Source organism: Haliotis rubra, unplaced genomic scaffold, assembly GCF_003918875.1.
Source record: "Haliotis rubra isolate DU_JTF1 unplaced genomic scaffold, ASM391887v1 Scf1256, whole genome shotgun sequence".
Classification (NCBI taxonomy): domain Eukaryota; kingdom Metazoa; phylum Mollusca; class Gastropoda; order Lepetellida; family Haliotidae; genus Haliotis; species Haliotis rubra.
In genome coordinates, this window is record NW_025765177.1 from 168,397 (window position 1) to 190,020 (window position 21,624).

General features: G+C 40.1%; 1 protein-coding gene across 1 annotated transcript in view; it reads left to right on the forward strand.

The window, feature by feature from the left end:
* The window catches only part of LOC124266423 (tubby-related protein 3-like), a 67,236-nt gene that overhangs the window by 17,720 nt on the left and 27,892 nt on the right, over positions 1-21,624 (forward strand). The window contains 1 exon segment of the mRNA XM_046701232.1: positions 5,746-5,784. Coding sequence (XP_046557188.1) covers positions 5,746-5,784 — 39 coding nt within the window.

A 21,624-nucleotide genomic window follows, 5' to 3' on the forward strand; every position in this document is an offset into this window, starting at 1 on the left:
TGAAGAAGCTGTGTGTTCAGAATAATCCTCACTGATCCTGCTGAGTCAATCTGACACAGGTGCATCTTGTCATAGCATGTGTGGTGTCATTGTCCGTCCACTTCAGCTGGAGCTGACAGCTGATACATGCTCTTACAGAGCAGGAATAGTAACAAGTGTTATAACCATGCTTGGGTTTATTATAGATGAAGTATGGAAGCATGTTTGGTTTTGTTATAAATAAAGTTATATAATGTAGATACACATTTCACAAGTAAATCTGAGGTTTGACCTGAGCCATGATTATAATTATTACTTGTGTAGATTCAGCACAGATATTGACTCCAAGGATGCTGATTAGGCCAATTGAAGCCCTGCCTGGGTCTTGTATTGAACCCAACTCACTCACTTATTTATGCAGTAAATAATGCAGGTTTGGTGATTGAAGAAAATGTGTCAGAAAAAGTGAAACAGTTAAGTGCTCCTTTTTGATGTGAGAGATTTCATAATTAAGAGTCACTTGCTATAAATGAAATAGTCTGCATTAGAATTTACATAATTTGATAACAAGGTGCCTGCTCATAAGACAAATGATGTGAGGTGTTTTACAAGCAAACTGTTGCTTCATAACATGATATGATTATGGATTTGCACTGAATTAAGCAAGAATCAGGCTGATGCTATCTCTTCCAGTGATTTCACGGTTCTAACAAGGTCATTCTTGAGTTTAATAGTTAAGACATGATCAGATTTGCTCTTAATGGTTCTTCAAGGTCAGACTTGGTTTTAGTGGTTGTTCAATTTCAGACTCAATTTTAATGGTTCCCACAAGGCCAGGTTTGGTCTTAATGGTTCTTACAAGGTCAGGTTCAATCGTCATCATTCTATTAAGGTCAGGCTTGGTCTCAACAATTCTTACAAGGTCAGGCTCAATGCCTAGTGGTTCTAACTCCTCTTAGTGGCCTGGATCCATTGTTGGAGACCTGATTAAGTTCCTTAATACGGAAATGGTCATTCCATCTGTAGCAACAGTAACAATCACTCTGTATTTCCTCGACAGACAGAGACGTTCCTTCATGTAACTGAGCGAACTGTCAATGCAACTGGAAAATGCAACCAATAATTATTGACCACAGGATGAATATTTTAGTTGCTATATGCTGCTCAGTCAATACTTCAGTCAATGCAGTTTTGAAACAGATAAACTTACTAAACTGGGCCAAATTCGACAGCGCAACCTCAGCACTTAGATTGTCATCTCTGTGTTGAAGTATGGGAGTTAGGATCTTAAGATTGTCATGTCTGTGTTGAAGTATGGGTCATCGTAGCACTTAGTTAGGATCATCGTAGCACTTAGATTGTCATGTCTGTGTTGAAGTATGGGAGTTAGGATCATCGTAGCACTAAGATTACTTTGTCAGGAACTAGATCCAACTTAGAAGCTAGGGTAACTTGAAATTTGTGCGGACATGTATATATCATGTGTCTTCAAGTAATAGCGGATATATTGATGTTAATGTCAATGTGGTGACTTTGTGTCAAGAAAATATTGCTGCTTAATACATTTGCTCTTTATGTTAATTGTGTGGCTGTCAACACTGAGCTTGTGTTAGCCTTTGTGGGTCAGGTTTATGGCTGTGTTGTGACATACTGATTATTGTCAGGTCACAACTAGAATTAACAGTGTGCCTGTTTGTGGCAGTAGTCACAGTTCAACCTATAGTCTGACTCGCATTACCTGACACAGGTATTGACAGTTACTCTGTTATTGATTAAGGAGAGAGTCTAATATTGTTTTGCATGTTTACTTGTATGGTAGTCCATGCCATAAAAATGTTCCATATATGAGCCGTGCAGACTTATCCTGTCTTTCAAAGACTCTTTGGGGCGGTGGGGTAGCCTAGTGGTTAAAGCGTTGGCTCGTCACGCCGAAGACCCGGGTTCGATTCCCCACATGGGCACAATGTGTTAAGCCCATTTCTGGTGTCCCCCGCCGTGATATTGCTGGAATATTGCTAAAAGCGGCGTAAAACTAAACTCAGTCAGTCAGTCAGTCAAAGACTCTTTATTTGGTATTGTATCTTAAGCATATGGATTATTGCTAGCTGAACATAATGTCCCAAAATAGATGTAAGTAAACTCACGATTTTAACTTGTGGCTAAAGTCGAACTGGAGTAGGTAATTTACAACTTATAAAAAGCTACTTCACTAAAGTTCAACTATCATTTTTATTCATCATTTTCATTTACTTCCTTGTTCTGTGTAATTGTGAAGGATCCTTGGTATCCTAAATTCTCCAAAGGAGAAAAGGTACAGGTATGTCCACTTTGACAAGGTTAACAGACAGTTATGTTGTCTGCTTGTGTAGTCATGGAATTAAGCATGAAGTACTAAGTGGTCACATGGTTCTAAGTAAACACACCCTGGAGTTTTCATGAGCTAGTCATATATAAACAGGTAGAAAAATAAGGTAAATAATTCTACCACTTTGTACTGTAGTGTCAGGTGAACATACAATTCAAATATTTCAGCCTAATCCAGTCTGCCAATGGTAGGCATGGTGGCTGCTGTTCAGGGTAGCATCATCATCACAAGCAGGTGCTTGATGTGATGAAGCATTTGTGTAACAGTAGTACATGAGTGTGGGAACAAGGTGTGTGGGGGAACAAGGTGTGTGGGGAACAAGGTGTGTGGGGCAACAAGGTGTGTGGGAGAACAAGGTGTGTGGGGGAACAAGGTGTGTGGGGCAACAAGGTGTGTGGGGAACAAGGTATGTGGGGGAACAAGGTGTGTGGGGCAACAAGGTGTAGGTAACGGTAGTGGAAATCAATGGTGGAGTCAGCTGTCCTTATCCTGCAGCCAGTCAGTGATGAGGGCAGGTGGGATCAATACTCTCACTGTGGGCAATAGCGTGCCTCCAGACTCCACCACATCATGACCTCCAGTCAGTTCTCTGCAATATACACCCTGTTATAGAAGAAAAACAAAGAAGAAAATTATTTTGCTTACAGTGTCACATGTTACAGTTGAAGGGGCGGTGGGGTAGCCTAGTGGTTAAAGCGTTTGCTTGTCACGCCGGAGACCCGGGTTCGATTCCCCACATGGGCACAATGTGTGAAGCCCATTTCTGGTGTCCCCGCCGTGATATTGCTGGAATATTGCTAAAAGCGGCGTAAAACTAAACTCAGTCAGCTGTTACAGTTGAAATATTTGCAAATATAAAAGCATTGTAAAAGTAACATCCGACCTATAGGCCTACGAGACTTTTGTACAAAAATGTTATAAATACATTGATTCCAACATGGGTGATATTTTGTCCCAATAAAAATTTCATGGGGAAGAGATGTGGGATGGTGTATGAAAAAGGACACTGTTGGTCCATCTGTCTGTACTAAAGTTGACATCTGTCATATTTCCTTTTTAAAACTGTACAGTATTGTTTTCACTAGATTTGGCACATATATTGGTCTTTTTGGTGATTGATTTGTGAGTTTGCCATGATTTATGAGTTTCCATGGCAATGATCTTAAATGAAAAAGGCAATAGTGCTCATCTAGAGAAGATCTTGAAAACTGTATGATATGTCTTCTCCAAACTTGGCACATAGAGATTCGTCCGATGGTGAATTGATGCCTTTGCACAGTTAAGGAGTTTTGAAGAATTTGTTTTCGAGTTTCCATAGCAACAACTGTGACATAGACTCAAAATAACAATGTCTCAAGGGGATATAAAAAACTTTATTTCTCAGGTCTCCATGGCAATAAATTTCATGTATGTGTTCATGAAACACATTTACCATTACAAGGGACATGGATGACTTTGTCCTCTTGTTGATATTGCACACATCTGCAGTTGATATGCAGCTGTTTATATACCAGCAGAGATTCTGTAAGCTTATTCCATGGGGAATACGACCTGCTGTGCAGGTAGTCCAGTAGTTTAAGCTGATTGATCACCATTAATCTCTTGACATAGGCTTACTTGTGTATTTACAGTTTAACTGATGTTCAATATTCAACAAGGTGGTCCTCATGGCATGTGCAGGATTTCGTGTCTGTTCGCTGCACTTAATGCAGCCGTATGACAGTGGCTGATAAATAATCAAATCTAGGGCAAGTCAAGACCAGCGATTGATAATTTTGAACAACGATCCACGTCACTAGGGTACAATGACACTGTCAGCCAAGCCTACCTGATCTATTTTGTTGCCTTTTATTGCAAGCATAATCTCTGAAACCCATTTGTTGTGATTAAATTTCATATCAGTCAATAGAATTAACATTACAAATAAGTCAGCAGAATTGACAACACAAAAAGAGTATTTGAAATTAAACTAATAAAAGAATTGAAGTATTTAGAAGAATAAAACCACTATGTCAACTTCGCTATTGTGGGGAACATTACGTTTTGGATTATATTCTCATTCCTTAATCTACCAGTAAAAATAAACTCCAAAACGTCATATTCCTCATAATTCAGAAGTTACCATCCATGTATTTCCCTTTATCTATTTATCACTTCTAAATGTCATTCAAAGACATTTCCACTTTGTTTATATTTAATATCATTCAGTAATTCAGTGGAAGGATGCATTATAAGAAGGTTTATTTGATAATGATAAACTTACCTATTTAACATGTTTAAGAATGTCTAGACTTTATGGTTATGAGTATTTAGTCTTATCTAGCTCCATCTTAGACATTGTTCTCCGTCAGGTGGAAGAAAGTGGTAAACAGCTTTGTCATCAAGGTCAGATGTAAAGGGATGTTGTCAGTCAGCCGGGTGGCACATTAGGACAGGTGTTAGATTGCCCTAATTGTGTCCTAATTACCAGGTCTGTCCTAGGTACTTATATTACTCCCTGCTGTCTGAATCCAAGTAGCAATATTAGTCACATTAAGAAAAAGATGAGACCGATGAAGTTGTCACAAGCCATATCTTTTCCGGTCTTTCTGTCACACAGTAGGGAAGCTGATATCTCTGTGCTGAGGTCAGACAGAATATTGGCAGCTGAGTTGGGGGGAAGAGTCTCGCCATTGGTGGAACCTCAGTTAAAGAACTACAAGTGCTACAATATTAGTTAGGAAGAAAGTAGTGGTTGATGATCAGGGTATGATTTGAAGAATGTATTGTTTGTCCAAGATTCACACTGGCCATACTACTTAACTACATTCAAGCAAACCACTGTTGCCATCCTTGGAAGGGTTGTTCATGTGACAGTATTGAAGCTGACAGGTGCTACCAAGCCTTATCAGTTTTCATAACCTGATATAGCCTAACTGTCACTGAGACCAAGGGATGCCAGCACTGGTCAATATCACTGCTTATCACATATCACATGACTTCCAGAATAATGCTATGTAGCCTGTTGGAGTTTATGCATAGACTTTAACTCTCAATGTTGGTTCTACATAGTATGTAGCTTGGAAGAATTGCTGATGCGGCATTAAGCAACATTTACTCGCTCACCCTAGTTTTCATAAGCAGAGAGGACCTGGGTATAAACATTTTATCTCAGATTAAGCTTTTGATTGTCTGTGAAATTTTTGTAGAGACTTGTAAATTTAGAATATGGAATTCCTGCCGTGAGTGTTACATTGTGTTTCTGGTTTATGTATTAACTGCATTCAGCCAGTGCTACCCCAGCCAACAGGCATCACTTTGTTGAGTCTGTGTGACATGTTTGTACATCCACAGATATACACATGATACATGCACACATTTCATGTGATATAGTTGCTGACAATGCTGTTTTGTACTTGCAGCCCCACCCCACAACTGAAGATGAGTGGGCCTCCAGGCAGGTGAGTACTGACACTTTTATATGGCAGGTGTTGAAGATAAAATTATTGTGGATCATGTCAGATAAGTCTACAGGGTTCAGTATGCATAGTTGCTTCCTTAGGTGTGCTTGTAGCCTGTGATTGTGGGTTTGAATCCAATGTTTCTTGGTCGGCCCCATACCCATGCTCACGGATTATACCCCGATGTGGTGATCATCTTGGACCTGTGTTATCTCAGGCTTTCCTCCCACATCTAGCTGACACACCATGTATCACGGATTATACCCCGATGTGGTGATCATCTTGGACCTGTGTTATCTCAGGCTTTCCTCCCACATCTAGCTGACACACCATGTATCACTGGTTATACCCCGATGTGGTGATCATCTTGGACCTGTGTTATCTCAGGCTTTCCTCCCACATCTAGCTGACACACCATGTATCACTGGTTATACCCCGATGTGGTGATCATCTTGGACCTGTGTTATCTCAGGCTTTCCTCCCACATCTAGCTGACACACCATGTATCACGGGTTATACCCCGAGGTGGTGATCATCTTGGACCTGTGTTATCTCAGGCTTTCCTCCCACATCTAGCTGACACACCATGTATCACGGGTTATACCCTGATGTGGTGATAATCTTGGACCTGTTTTATCTCAGGCTTTTTTCCCACATCTAGCTGACACACCATGTATCACGTGTTATACCCTGATGTGGTGATCATCTTGGACCTGTTTTATCTCAGGCTTTCTCCCACATCTAGCTGACACACCATGTATCACTGGTTTATTTTCAGTGCAGTGTTAAACCCAGCTAACTCAGGTTACAGCTCTAGTAGATTCAGGTAATCATGACATTGTAACCTGTCAATAACACCTTGTTACAGGTGTGATATACCCAGGTAATCATGATATTTTTAACTGTAAACTGCCACCTTGTTACAGGTGTAATGTATCATTGGTAATAATGACATTGTAACCTGTCAATGTCACCTTGTTACAGGTGTGATATATCCAGGTAATCATGACATTGTAACCTGTCAATAACACCTTGTTACAGGTGTGATATATCCAGGTAATCATGACATTGTAACCTGTCAATGACACCTTGTTACAGGTGTGATATATCCAGGTAATCATGACATTGTAACCTGTCAACAACACCTCGTTACAGGTATGATATATATCCAGGTAATCAGAACACTGTTACCTAGCCGTTTATCACTCTTATTTACATGAATTAAGGACTGTAGTCACTAGTGTTTGTCTGAAAGTTAGTATTGCTTGTACCTGTAGTTTCTTTTGAGCAACTTTGTCTCAGTCTACCATCTTACATGTAAGAGTTTACCAAGTACTGAACCACATGTCTTGTTGCAGCATCAGCGATGACTATGCCTCCACCAAACTGGAGACACAGGTGAGCAGATTACTTTGACTTGTTCTGTAACATAATGTGCTTCCCTGAGAGACTTGAGGTAGTTCTGTAAAGAATGTTTGTTTTTTTAGGTTTTATATTTAGTCTCTCCATGTGTTGTACACATCATGGAATTCACCTCGTTATTCTCGTATCTCGAATCTTGAATTCTTATAGTTTGCAGTATCTTCTCATCACGTATTCAAAATACAACTTATCGACCAAAGGCTGTTTTTGTCATGGCTACGTGGTTATTCAGCATCAATTATTAAAGAACAGATGACAAAATTTGTTTTGTAAGCATGCTGATGTTAAGTCATCACCAGGAGTAGAGTAACGTAAGATGTAACATGACCTGTATTTAATGAGTCAGATTTAGAGGATTCGTCTATATTTATCTTTTCTACATTACTTTTGCCCTTTTAAGAAATAAATGTGTCAAAATTATCTACAAAAACTTGTCAAAATCTTATGTATCATGCATAGTGATATATGTTTACCATTGCTTTGTACACCAAATATTCATTCGCTGAGAAGTATAGTTCCTCAGATTGTTTATAAAAATTATTTTAACAGAGTTTTTCAGAATATTTTAAAATTTAATAATGGTAACAACAATGATCCTGTGTCATCTAATTATACATCCGGTATAATTTCACTGATACTCACTATATTCTTAAGATCACTGCATCAGAGTTCATCTCGTTATATTATCGGGTACGTTTTAACTAAATCACCGGTAGGGAAATGTGTGCACTGCACAGCTGATTGCTATTTCTGGCGCTGTAGACGAGACAATTACACATGGTAATCTTAACCCTGCATATAAGACAATGCCAAGCAAAAACAAATTAGCACTGAATAGGTAAATTATCTTGTCTAGTGATGTTTAATTGCAAATTTGACGTCTTTACTGACAAAGTCGTCCTCTATTGATTGTTTGTTCACGTGAAGTTATACGATGTCGTTTTCTTAGCCCCTGAAAAAAGGTTTGACGAAAGTGTTACCCATAGATAAGCCGACCACCTTCTACAGACTGCTTTTTTGGGTCCTCAAAATTCAACTTATCTATGGTAATATTCAGTAGTTTTCAAATCAAACCGTGCTCTTAACCAAAAAGACGCACTTCCAGTAATCTAATTTGCATATTTATGTCAATGAGGTATGAATTACCTGTGTTTATGTCATAAGCTTATGTCATAGTTAAATGCTTTAGTTAAATAATAAATCCACATTAAGTCTTATCTGTATTTTATATATAACATTAGATGTTACTACCCGTGTTGTAATGTACCATTTAGGCATGGCCTGTGTTATTTTCTTATATTCAAATGCCTTACCTGTATCTCCCAGGAAATACCTTATAGCTGTGTAACAAAAAGACAGCATTGTTCTTACGTTAAGGCAGCTTAATGTGAGTGTTGAGACTGTGTAAGGTGTCTGTAATTTGCTGGGTCGGCATATCGATTCTATTGCTGTTGCTACTTGTAAATCTCTCCAGTTCTTCTGTAGCCTCACAAAAAGCCTGATGACTGAATACTTTCCTGCCTTTATAAAATATCTGCTATGGTTCTGTGAGTGTTTGTGCGTGTTTATGTAATCAGCTGTAGGTATTGATTTCAGCACACAGATTGTTCCTCCATTCCCAGAGAGTATAATACCACTATATTCAGCAGTTGTGCTCAGCTTCTGTTAATCAAATTCAACCAGTTTCTATAGCTATAGCAATCATCTAAGATTCAGGTAGCGTTGTTGTTCAGAATGTTCTGGTATTTAGTTCTGCTTTGGGTAGTTCAGGCTTGTCTGTTGTTGAGATGTTGCAGATAAAGCTGCATAAAATGCCCAGCCTTTGACCCAGTCAAAACCTGCTGTACCTACTCACCTAAACTAATGCTAAATCTCTGAATATATAATTTTGATAGTAACAAACAAACCCATGTAAATTGAAAAGGAGCCCTGGTGAGTTTGGAGATTCAGAACCTGGGAAATCTAGACTTGCTTCTTTGGGAGTTTATCATTGCAGGAGAGCAGGCAGTAGGAAAATTATGTGGTTCAGGACTGTGAGACAGACTACTACTCACCCTAATACAAATGCTATAAATAATAGAAGATTTCAATCATAAATGGGGTCTTCTTCCAAGCACTTTGATGAATTTAAAATGTACCCAATTTACCTGAGGTCATATTTCTCTTTTATTGACTTATATATGTGTATTAACATGATATTGACATAGTACCTGTACATCATCCATCTGTCTGTACATCACTGTTCTTACATACAACATTGTAATCCTGGGAACCCCCAAAAATGCTATAAATACCAACAATGTCTTATTTTTTCTACCCATCACAACTGTCAGCAGACCCACCATATTTACACCAATGCAACATTACCAACAACATCCAGACTGTCACCATCATCATATACAATAAACTATGGTCATGATGAACACATCTATAACAAACTTGCAGATATGATGAACTAAGTGGGGTTCTTGGTCCTAGCCACATGCTCTATATTTTTGTGAAAATGTGTCAAGCAAACTAAAAGTAGCTGTCAATAGGGAGGTTGTTATAACTGTAGGTTACTGAAGATGGAATGTTAGAATTAGACAGCAACAACATTAACGATAAATCAAAGAGCATGGTTATGATCACATGCAGATTCTGTCCCCTCGTCATCCCCCATTGTCTGTCAATGAACATCAGTATGTTCGTCATGAGATTCATATTAATCATAATCTGTCCCCTCGTCATCCCCCATTGTCTGTCAATGAACATCAGTATGTTTGTCATGAGATGCAGATTCTGTCCCCTCGTCATCCCCCATTGTCTGTCAAAGAGCTTCAGTATGTTTGTCATGACATGCAGATTCTGTCCCTCGTCATCCCCCATTGTCTGTCAAAGAGCTTCAGTATGTTTGTCATGACATGCAGATTCTGTCCCTCATCATCCCCATTGTCTGTCAAAGAGCTTCAGTATGTTTGTCACGAGATGCAGATTCTGTCCTCGGCATCCCCATTGTCTGTCAAAGAGCTTCTAGTATGTTAGCTATGAGATGCAGATTCTGTCCTCAGTCATCCCCATTGTCTGTCAAAGAGCTTCAGTATGTTTGTCATGAGATGCAGATTCTGTCCCCTCCTCATCCCCCATTGTCTGTCAAAGAGCTTCAGTATGTTTGTCATGACATGCAGATTCTGTCCCCTCATCATCCCCCATTGTCTGTCAAAGAGCTTCAGTATGTTTGTCATGACATGCAGATTCTGTCCCTCATCATCCCCCATTGTCTGTCAAAGAGCTTCAGTATGTTTGTCATGACATGCAGATTCTGTCCCCTCATCATCCCCCATTGTCTGTCAAAGAGCTTCAGTATGTTTGTCATGACATGCAGATTCTGTCCCTCATCATCCCCCATTGTCTGTCAAAGAGCTTCAGTATGTTTGTCATGACATGCAGATTCTGTCCTCATCATCCCCATTGTCTGTCAAAGAGCTTCAGTATGTTCGCTATGACATGCAGATTCTGTCCCTCATCATCCCCCATTGTCTGTCAAAGAGCTTCAGTATGTTTGTCATGACATGCAGATTCTGTCCTCATCATCATCCCCTATTGTCTGTCAAAGAGCTTCAGTATGTTTGTCATGACATGCAGATTCTGTCCTCATCATCCCCATTGTCTGTCAAAGAGCTTCAGTATGTTCGTCATGACATGCAGATTCTGTCCTCATCATCCCCATTGTCTGTCAAAGAGCTTCAGTATGTTCCCTCATGACATGCAGATTCTGTCCCTCATCATCCCCATTGTCTGTCAAAGAGCTTCAGTATGTTCGTCATGACATGCAGATTCTGTCCCTCATCATCCCCCATTGTCTGTCAAAGAGCTTCAGTATGTTCCTCATGACATGCAGATTCTGTCCTCGCATCCCCATTGTCTGTCAAAGAGCTTCAGTATGTTCCTCATGACATGCAGATTCTGTCCCCTCGTCATCCCCCATTGTCTGTCAAAGAGCTTCAGTATGTTCCTCATGACATGCAGATTCTGTCCCCTCATCATCCCCCATTGTCTGTCAAAGAGCTTCAGTATGTTTGTCATGACATGCAGATTCTGTCCCTCATCATCCCCATTGTCTGTCAAAGAGCTTCAGTATGTTTGTCACGCGAGATGCAGATTCTGTCCTCGTCATCCCCATTGTCTGTCAAAGAGCTTCAGTATGTTTGTCATGAGATGCAGATTCTGTCCTCATCATCCCCATTGTCTGTCAAAGAGCTTCAGTATGTTCGCACACGAGATGCAGATTCTGTCCCTCATCATCCCCCATTGTCTGTCAAAGAGCTTCAGTATGTTTGTCAATGAGATGCAGATTCTGTCCCCTAGTCATCCCCATTGTCTGTCAAAGAGCTTCAGTATGTTTGTCATGACATGCAGATTCTGTCCCTCATCATCCCCTCATTGTCTGTCAAAGGCTTCAGTATGTTTGTCATGAGATGCAGATTCTGTCCCTCATCATCCCCATTGTCTGTCAAAGAGCTTCAGTATGTTTGTCATGACATGCAGATTCTGTCCCTCGTCATCCCCCATTGTCTGTCAAAGAGCTTCAGTATGTTTGTCATGACATGCAGATTCTGTCCCTCATCATCCCCCATTGTCTGTCAAAGAGCTTCAGTATGTTTGTCATGAGATGCAGATTCTGTCCTCGTCATCCCCATTGTCTGTCAAAGAGCTTCAGTATGTTTGTCACGAGATGCAGATTCTGTCCCTCGCTCATCCCCATTGTCTGTCAAAGAGCTTCAGTATGTTTGTCATGAGATGCAGATTCTGTCCCTCATCATCCCCCATTGTCTGTCAAAGAGCTTCAGTATGTTCGTCACGAGATGCAGATTCTGTCCCCTCATCATCCCCCATTGTCTGTCAAAGAGCTTCAGTATGTTTGTCACGAGATGCAGATTCTGTCCCCTCATCATCCCCATTGTCTGTCAAAGAGCTTCAGTATGTTTGTCATGACATGCAGATTCTGTCCTCATCATCCCCATTGTCTGTCAAAGAGCTTCAGTATGTTTGTCATGAGATGCAGATTCTGTCCCTCATCATCCCCATTGTCTGTCAAAGAGCTTCAGTATGTTTGTCATGACATGCAGATTCTGTCCTCGTCATCCCCATTGTCTGTCAAAGAGCTTCAGTATGTTTGTCATGACATGCAGATTCTGTCCCTCATCATCCCCCATTGTCTGTCAAAGAGCTTCAGTATGTTTGTCATGAGATGCAGATTCTGTCCCTCGTCATCCCCCATTGTCTGTCAAAGAGCTTCAGTATGTTTGTCATGACATGCAGATTCTGTCCTCATCATCCCCATTGTTCGTCAAAGAGCTTCAGTATGTTTGTCATGACATGCAGATTCTGTCCCTCATCATCCCTCATTGTCTGTCAAAGAGCTTCCGGTATGTGTTCATCCACTTAGATGCAGATTCTGTCCCCTCGTCATCCCCCATTGTCTGTCAAAGAGCTTCAGTATGTTTGTCATGAAATGCAGATTCTGTCCCTCATCATCCCCCATTGTCTGTCAAAGAACTTCAGTATGTTCATCACGAGATGCAGATTCTGTCCCCTCGTCATCCCCCATTGTCTGTCAAAGAGCTTCAGTATGTTTGTCATGACATGCAGATTCTGTCCCTCGTCATCCCCCATTGTCTGTCAAAGAGCTTCAGTATTTTTGTCATGAAATGCAGATTCTGTCCCCTCGTCATCCCCCATTGTCTGTCAATGAACATCAGTATGTTTGTCATGACATGCAGATTCTGTCCCCTCGTCATCCCCCATTGTCTGTCAAAGACCTTCAGTGTGTTCGTCATGACATGCAGATTCGACCCGTGAGGTCCGGGTTGGATTTGATCTTCAGTAACCCATGCTTGTCGTAAGAGGCGACTAACGGGATCGGGTGGTCAGGTTTGCTGGCTGGGTTGGCACATGTCATCGGTTCCCAATTGCTCAGATCGATGCTCATGCTGTTGATCACTGGATTGTTGTCAGTAGGTCATCATATGACTGAAATAATGTCCAAAAAAGAAATGTCACCTCACTCACTCATAAATCATCAGCAGACTACCTGAGAATGACTTCTGCACAATGGGTGACTGTGAATGGCAGCGTGCCTTGATTCATGTTCTAACATGGGTGAATTAGTGAGGTTGGTTTTATGCTGCTTTTAGCAATATTCCAGCAGGGGACACCAGAAATGGGCCTACACATTACACCCATATGGGGAATCGAACCCGGGTCTTCTGCGTGATGAGCGAATGCATTAACCACTAGGCTACCCCACCCCCTGTTCTAACATTAGGATTCATATGCAGTAGACCAAGGTGCTTGGTATGTGTATGTGCTGTGTGAAGCCACTGTCTGTGTATGTATAAGTGATGTGTGCGCCGTCATTGCTCTGTCCTTGTGGAAATGTTAGTACAAAACAAGCCTGCCAGAAATAGTTAAATCTGTCACATCACTCATATAGCCCTCTGTCTGTCTCCTCGGCTGTCAAGAAGTAAGGAGATCATTAAAAGATTTTCTGTGGTGGTATCTCTTCCCACTATTTTTAGTAGCAGTTGGTTGAATTGTGGTAGGAATGAGTGTAGACAGGCTAGTTATCAGGTAGGCATGAATTTTTAGTTGTAAAGTCATGGCTGATCTATGGTTTGATAGCTGTAGTTGATTGACGCTGTGGTTTGATAGCTGTAGTTGATTGTGTCTGTGGTTTACAGCTGTAATTGGTTGTGGTTTTATAGCTGTAGTTGATTGTGGTTGTGGTTTGATAGCTGTAGTTGATTGTGGTTTAGGGTTGATAGCTGTAGTTGGTTGAGGTTTGATAGCTGTAGTTGATTGTGGTTGTGGTTTGATAGCTGTAGTTGATTGTGGTTGTGGTTTGATAGCTGTAGTTGATTGTGGTTGAGGTTTGATAGCTGTGGTTGAGGGTTGATAGCTGTAGTTGATTGTGGTTGAGGTTTGATAGCTGTAGCTGATCGTGGTTGTGTTGTGTTGTAGCAGTATTTGTTTGTTGTTTAATGCTGCACTCAGCAATATTCCAGCTAAATAGTGTAAATAATCAAGTCTGGACCAGACAATCCAGTGATTAACAGCATGAGCTTCGATCTATGCAATGGGATATGATGACATGTGTCAACTAAATTGTAGCAATAGGTGAAATTGTTGGTGTCATGGTGTAGTTGCTGTCATGTAACTGTTGTTGCAATAGGTGAAGTTGCTGTCATGTAACTGTTGCTTGCAGTAGGTGAAGTTGTTGTCATGTAACCGTTGTTGCAGTAGGTGTAGTTTCTGTGTCAGCGTAGCTGTTGCAGCAGTAGGTGAAGTTGGTGATGTAGTAGATGTTAATTTTGGAGTAGGTGTACAGATTGGAATGGCATGTTAGATTGTGTGGTGTGCTAGTTGTGCTACAGATTACACTGAAACCAAATGTTTTCCCTTGACCTTAGTAACATTTTTGATATTTACCCTGAGTTAAACAGCTAAGTGACATGTGCATGCCTCTACACAGTCTGGCAACAACAAATATAAAACAATGGCCTTTTTAGCCAGTTCCTGTTCCAGGTCATCTCACTCAAGGATAAGGGGTTAACTGACTACATTTGTCCACTGTCTATACATGCTCAGCTATGCTGGAATAGAGTGGCTATTAATGAAGTCTCCTCTGTTTCCCCTACTGACCAATCAGATTCCACCTGTCATACAATTTTCTTTTGCTTCAAACAAAATGGCAGCTTTTGCCAAGACAATCTGATCAGTAATCAAGATCCGTATTGTAATCAAAACACGCCTAACTAAATAAGGTGAATCAGTTTACTCAAGCAACATGAAAAGATTTGGAAAGTACCAGTTGATTGTACTAATTCCTAATCAATCCTGCAATCTGCACAGCAGTTTACAAACCAGATGTTGATTTATTTATATGATTTTGTTGGACTATGCATACACTTATTAGTCAAGTTAAAACCTCTGAAATGTGAATCTAGTTCAGCAAGGTAGGAAGATGGCTCAAAGTACAGGTAGCTAACATAACTAAATGTCACCTCTTGGAAAATCTGTGGTCACATGCAGTTTTAAGTCATCATGTTAAACAATAGACGGGTACTCGATTTTGTAAAGATTTAATTTTGCTAGATTTAATTACTGGATAGATGTGTTTTAAAATATAAAAATCTTCAACAAAATTTATCCAGTCCCATCAGTCAGATTTCTCATACTGCATTAGTCCGGAGAAGACTCTCTGTTCAAACAACTGATTCTGCTTGGGTGCAGTAGAATCTACAGTAGCTCCCAGGGCCCCCGCTCCTCAAAGCCGCATTGTAGCTTAAGGGACCGCTTTCATAATTTATGGCTGGGAGGGGTGATGATGATTTTAAGGGGGTCACCCATTTTGTTCTGGCATGCTATTAGGGGGCATCAATTTGCACACACACGCATAAGGGGAGGTCATCAATTTTGTACATGACATGCAGCTGGGTCACTTATTTTGTGCATAAAATTTTGGGGTTATTCACATTGTACAAGCTTCTCCATAAAAATCATCAAACACCCCCACACACCCCACACCCCAAGCCATAAATTATTAACAGTCCCTAATATGATCATAACTCCCATACTTTAACATAGACTGACAAAAGTCGAGCGCCACTTTATCATTTTGAGGAACGGGCCCAGACCCGATAAACCATGTATACTGCAAACCATTGCTTCATTGAAGTGCCAGTGTTGCCAACACGCTGACTACCCCTTATAGTGTTTGTCCTGAAGTACCAGAGATCTTAGTGCTGTCTTTACACCGGGTTGTTGTCCTGGGATCTGAGTACCTGTATGCTATATCAGCCTTGCTGGGCCACTGCTATTGGAATTTGGTCTTGGTCAATATGGGCTTTCAGAAAACAAAAGGTGAGGCTTAATGAAATAGTTTAACTGAATTTTGTCTTGGACTGTTGCAGCCGCCAAATCATCGAAGAACAACCGGGCGAAGAGACAGACACCCTGGATGATGCAGCCTAACGCCGACAGCCTCCACCATCGCCAGGCAGGAAAACAGAGAGGAGTCCCGCCCACTTGTCAAAGACTCCACGCCTAAATCAACCACACCCACCAACTTTGGTATGTTAATGAAGGAGTGACTGGTAGATATGTGTAATGTAATCACAGACTGTCAGGTATGGGATGACACACTGGTGCATTGGCAGATTATAGTTTGTAATTCATTTAACAAATGTCAATGAAAGTGACACACTAGGTAAATACATTCATACCTCAGGTGTTTACTTAAATGTCAAACAAACATGAATTATGAAATGAGTGAAAGGTTCCTGCTTTTGACAATATTCACTTTTTGTTTTTCCTTTACAATAATTTCTAAAAATACCCAGTAATATATTGTGTGTACTCTGTACACTGCACATGCAGTGGTATTGTGGCACAGCTGGGGTGGTGTTTTAGATGAAGTCGTGAGTATATATATCACATTGCAGTGTACATCTCCAACACACAGCAGCCATATATAGCTGGGCATATTGCTGAGCGAGGCGAAAAACTAAAACTAAACCAAACTCCAACACACAGATGTTCAACTGTCTTGAAGCGAGTCAAATATGTCATATAAGTGGATGGATTATCTCCCTCAGAATCATCCAGTAGGCTACTGTGCAGAGAGTGAGGTGGTGCTTCACCAATTTGAGCAATGTTAATCATTTTGAAGTCATTATGAGATATTTAAATTCATGATCAATACAAAATCAGCATCCATGACTTCTCTTGCAGCATATGATGGCCCGAGGCTATGACCTGGGCAGCCCTGACACCCTCAACTCAGGGACATCAACCACGATATTACAGGTGTTGGATGTCACAGCCCGACTGTGTCCAAGGACTACAACAGTGACAACCGGCAGTGAGGATATCCCAACAAAAATAGGAACAGGTAGGTCACTCTGTCATAGATGATATTGTCATTACAACTTCATTGGTCAGGAAGCAGCAGTCACTTTCATCTGTCAGTCAATTGTGAGTTGTTATTACAAATCCATGTGAATTATCAGGGTTAGAAATGGCACTAATCTTAAAAAAACATCAACCATAGAGTTGCCGCCACGCCATGGAAAAAGGTACGTAGATTTACAATGCACTGACAAACAGTCCTCTGTTAATTTCAGACCCTGATTTTGCCAGTTCAATATATTTTTGCTGTTTATCATTCTTCTGTGTCCAGCATGTAAATGTTGATCCCTCCAGTGTTGTTGCTGTGTCTTGGTGAGAATTTCCATCTTTTCAGTCAACTGTGGCCATGCTGCTGTGTGTATCTGTATCCATATTGTATGCACAGGAATGCTGAAATGGCAGCTTTATGCATTGTTTTATTGATTTATGCCTTCATTTTAAGAAAAACACCCAACCCAAAAAGAAGGGCAAGAGAAAAAAACAAAGGAACAGCAGGTGATTATAGTAGTGTGGTGTTGAACCGGTGCCTGACTAACTCCTGCTTCTGAGACCACCAGATACTAACACTATATTCCCCCCTAGAACATAGATTATACCAGTAATAGAGAAACATGTAGTGTATGATGTACCTTTATATATAGAATATGCAGTATACCTTCTGTACATATATTTCTGTTGTAACGTTATATTAGATAATAATGTATAGTAAACATGTACTACTTAAAGACTCACCGTTCCACAAAGCTATGTTTGGGCTAAGGTGATCAGAAATCTCCCATACTTTGCTATGGTCTTATGAATGCGTCTAGCACTATGATCACTTTGTGCAACAGGGTGACATTGTACAAAACAACTAAGTACTCAAGTTAGTGAGTGAGTGAGTGAGTTTGGTTTCGCCGCTTTTAGCAATATTCCAGCAATATCAATGGGCCAAGTTGACACCAGAAATGAGTCACACATCAATGTACCCATGTGGGGATTCGAACCGGTGTTCGGGCGTGGACGAAATGTTTAACGCTTTAACCACTTAGGCTACCCCACCTTCCCTGGCATTACTAAGACTGTATTAAGCCTGGTTAAGGTATAGGAGTTACAATCAGCCTTATCGCTAAAATTGTTTAATACAACGGACTCCAGGTCCTGATTCTTTGTGTGGTTAAAGTTAATTTGTCATGGCACAGGAATAAATCAGGTGTTCTTCCTCTCTTGGGTAGTATATAGACTGAGGAGATAGCGATGCTGTTTTCTTCAACAAATGCAACGTTCGAGGAGTTTCAAATTTTGAAGAATTATTAAGTGGACACACAGAAAACATTATGTAAGTCTTACAAGGTCTATTTCTCTCACTATTAGGATTTCATACCCCCTATCTGGATATTTGATATTAGGGCTGGCTATGGACTTAGATCACAGAGATCAATAAACTTTCAGTGAATATCAATTGACTAAAACAATAAAAAATCCAAGATATAACTTTGAGCAAAAATGCCCCCAAATTACTGAGTGAGGTATTTTTGGCTTTAGATTACTAACAATAAACACACTGTCCTTGAAACATAGTTTAGCAGTCCATGAGTAAAGATCTATCCTTGTGGCATTGTGGAATAAATTAAATGTTATTCATCACAACAGCTTATGATATTATCGATGACACAATGTTTATATCTATAATCATTGTTAATGATTCCTGATTGAGGATATTTCCAATTCTGTCTCATGTCATAGATATTTTCTGAGTAGAAATCTCTTATAGTTAACATTTTGTTATCATTGATAAAAATGATCGAAGAAAAATTTGTGATTTTTTTCCTGCTTAGGTACTACCGTAACTACACCTTTGTTCTGGAGCATCCAGATGTTCAAGGTTTGTTGGTGCTCATGTTTCCACCTCCCATCATCCTCTGTGTCAGCCCATTCACCTCAAGTTGAGTCCGACCTCCGTGTTGAGTCCGACCTCACTGCTTCCACACACACAGCTTCACTCAACCGCTGCTTGTGACATGTTTTCTGTTGCTGCCTGCAACACATACATGTCTCTCATGACCCATACAGTATGGCAGATTTTTCTTTACTTGATTGCATGACTTGCATGGTCCGCCTAACCAATTATATGGAAATGAACAACAGAATGTAATATAAAACAGGGTCTCTTTTATTCCACAAGAAGAAAATACTCAAGACAAAAGACATCGCTACTGAACAACATTGTTATCAATATAAGCTTTCATTACTTTAAAATACATCAAATTACAATAGTAATTATGACAAATTGCAAGGGACAATGCAAAAAGATATTTGAAATTGGAAGTTTAGGCCGAAGACCAAGTTTATATTTCTTGTTTTACTTGATTTTGTCCTCAGAAAACCTAAAGGCAGGAGGAAAAAATTCATAAAATAAAATCACCAGTCAAAATAATATTCGCTCTAAATGCTAAAAGTATTTTTATTTCTTGGCAATTTATGAAGTTTTTATTTATTTTTTCTTATTCTTGAAAGAGTATGACCGTATGATCCCCGTAAAACAAGAAATAAAATTGGTCTGGCCATATGTTACATTATCCTACTGCCTGTATTAGGAACAGCCCTCGGTTCATAAGTTGATAGGATATGTTGAGCTGGTGGAAACCTAAAGCAGATTACCTTACTATTTCCCTTCGTGGTTATAATTCTTTTCATTTCTAAATCAGGATGAGAGGTAACACAGTGAAAGGAGCCGAGAGATGTGATACCTAATATATAACCTACATCTAGTCCAAACACTGCCACTGAGAGATACAGATGTAGGATAATGAATACATTGGAGATACAAGCGTAACAGAGAGATTTGATGTGATTTGAGTTATTTCATTGCGTTGCATGCAGATCTAGAACAGATATAGGGGACTTTAACGGCAATTACTATCCCCAAAATGCAAAGCAGTTTTACATCCCTTATTGATAAAACATCTGATCAGAACAGATAACAACTGAAGGGAGTTCGGCAAGACTCACATCTAGTCTCTCAAAATGAAAAGTACAGTCAAATCCCCCTGAGTGAGATCTAATGTAGTGTCTCAATCTTAATGATAACCAGGCACCTACCTAGAGTCCGACCATTCCCTGTTATAGTTGTCATCATTTTGAATACCGTTACACGGAATTAGACTCATAAATACACACGATGACTCGAGGAAAGAAAATTTGGTCCCATGAGATTCAAACAACAGCAATCTTGCATACATATAAGCCAAAGTCAGTCAATGAGAAGTTGATTGGGTGTAGCAACCTGATCCAATTAACAAACCAGCGCAGCTCACACCTTTCCGCCTTTAGAGTGTGTGTGTTAAAAGGCAGATTAGTGATTTCACGGAAATCACTGTCTATGCCAATTCAGACTGAACTGATAAGGTGCCCCTATTAGTGATAGGGAAATCATTAGGTAAACAAAATGCTTGAAATGGAGGAATTAGGACTGATCATCTTTTTTCTACCTCATAGACATAAAATGCTTAGGCCGGAGGAATTAGACTGATCATCTTTTTTTTTCCTGCCTCATAGACATACCTGTCCTGAGATACATCGATGAAACCAGATCTATTACTTAGTCCCCAGAGATTGACCGCCATCGGAGTTGACTATATTTGACATAAAGAAAAACCAGTTATTGATTGTCTTGATAGAATACAATGAAGCAGGAGCCTAAAAACACTTTACTGTTAGAGCTGCAGTTATCTAGACTTACCAGCAATTGTAGACTTGTATAGGCATTATTGGATATTTTTGTTTCAGGGTCTGTATGACAGGCAAGGAGTTCATCAAATGAATAGCAACTGGTTAGATCAACTGATGCCAGAGATTGTAAGAAGAATTTTGTCATTATCAAGTATTTGGTGCTTTGTTTTTAGGCACATCAATTATAGAAATCCATGGATCCCAACAAATGTAAAGTTGTTTTGCTTCACTGTAGGATCCCAGCAAATAAGGAAGTAGCTTTAGCTTCACTGTGGTGATCCAAGCAGCGTTGTGTGACACTCCTGATGGGATAGTGCTTCTGTTTGTGTGTGTTATTTTGTAGCTCGTATTAAATGGCGCTTAGGGACTGGACAGATGAGTCACTAGATATGAGTGACCTTCCTGGCAACAAACACTGAGGGAGACTACTCAGGGATAGACTTCTCCTGCTAGTGACAGTAAACATTCTAGCTGTCTATCCCAGTTGTATGTGTAATTATGTTGGCTGGTAGATGCTAGATGGATAGAACAGAGGGTGATAGCGATCTGTATGTTATGAAAACATTCACATGTTTTGTCATTATGGAAGAGTGCAATAATCTGATACCGTCCCCATAACCAACTCAAGCTGAATCTGTTTAGTAGCCCACTTGCCAGCTATCTGCTGAAACAAGACTTCAATAGTTAACTAATATTCTGGAGCTACATGTCCATGGTTAAATGTCTGCTAAGTTGCCTTCCATAGTTAACTGCCTT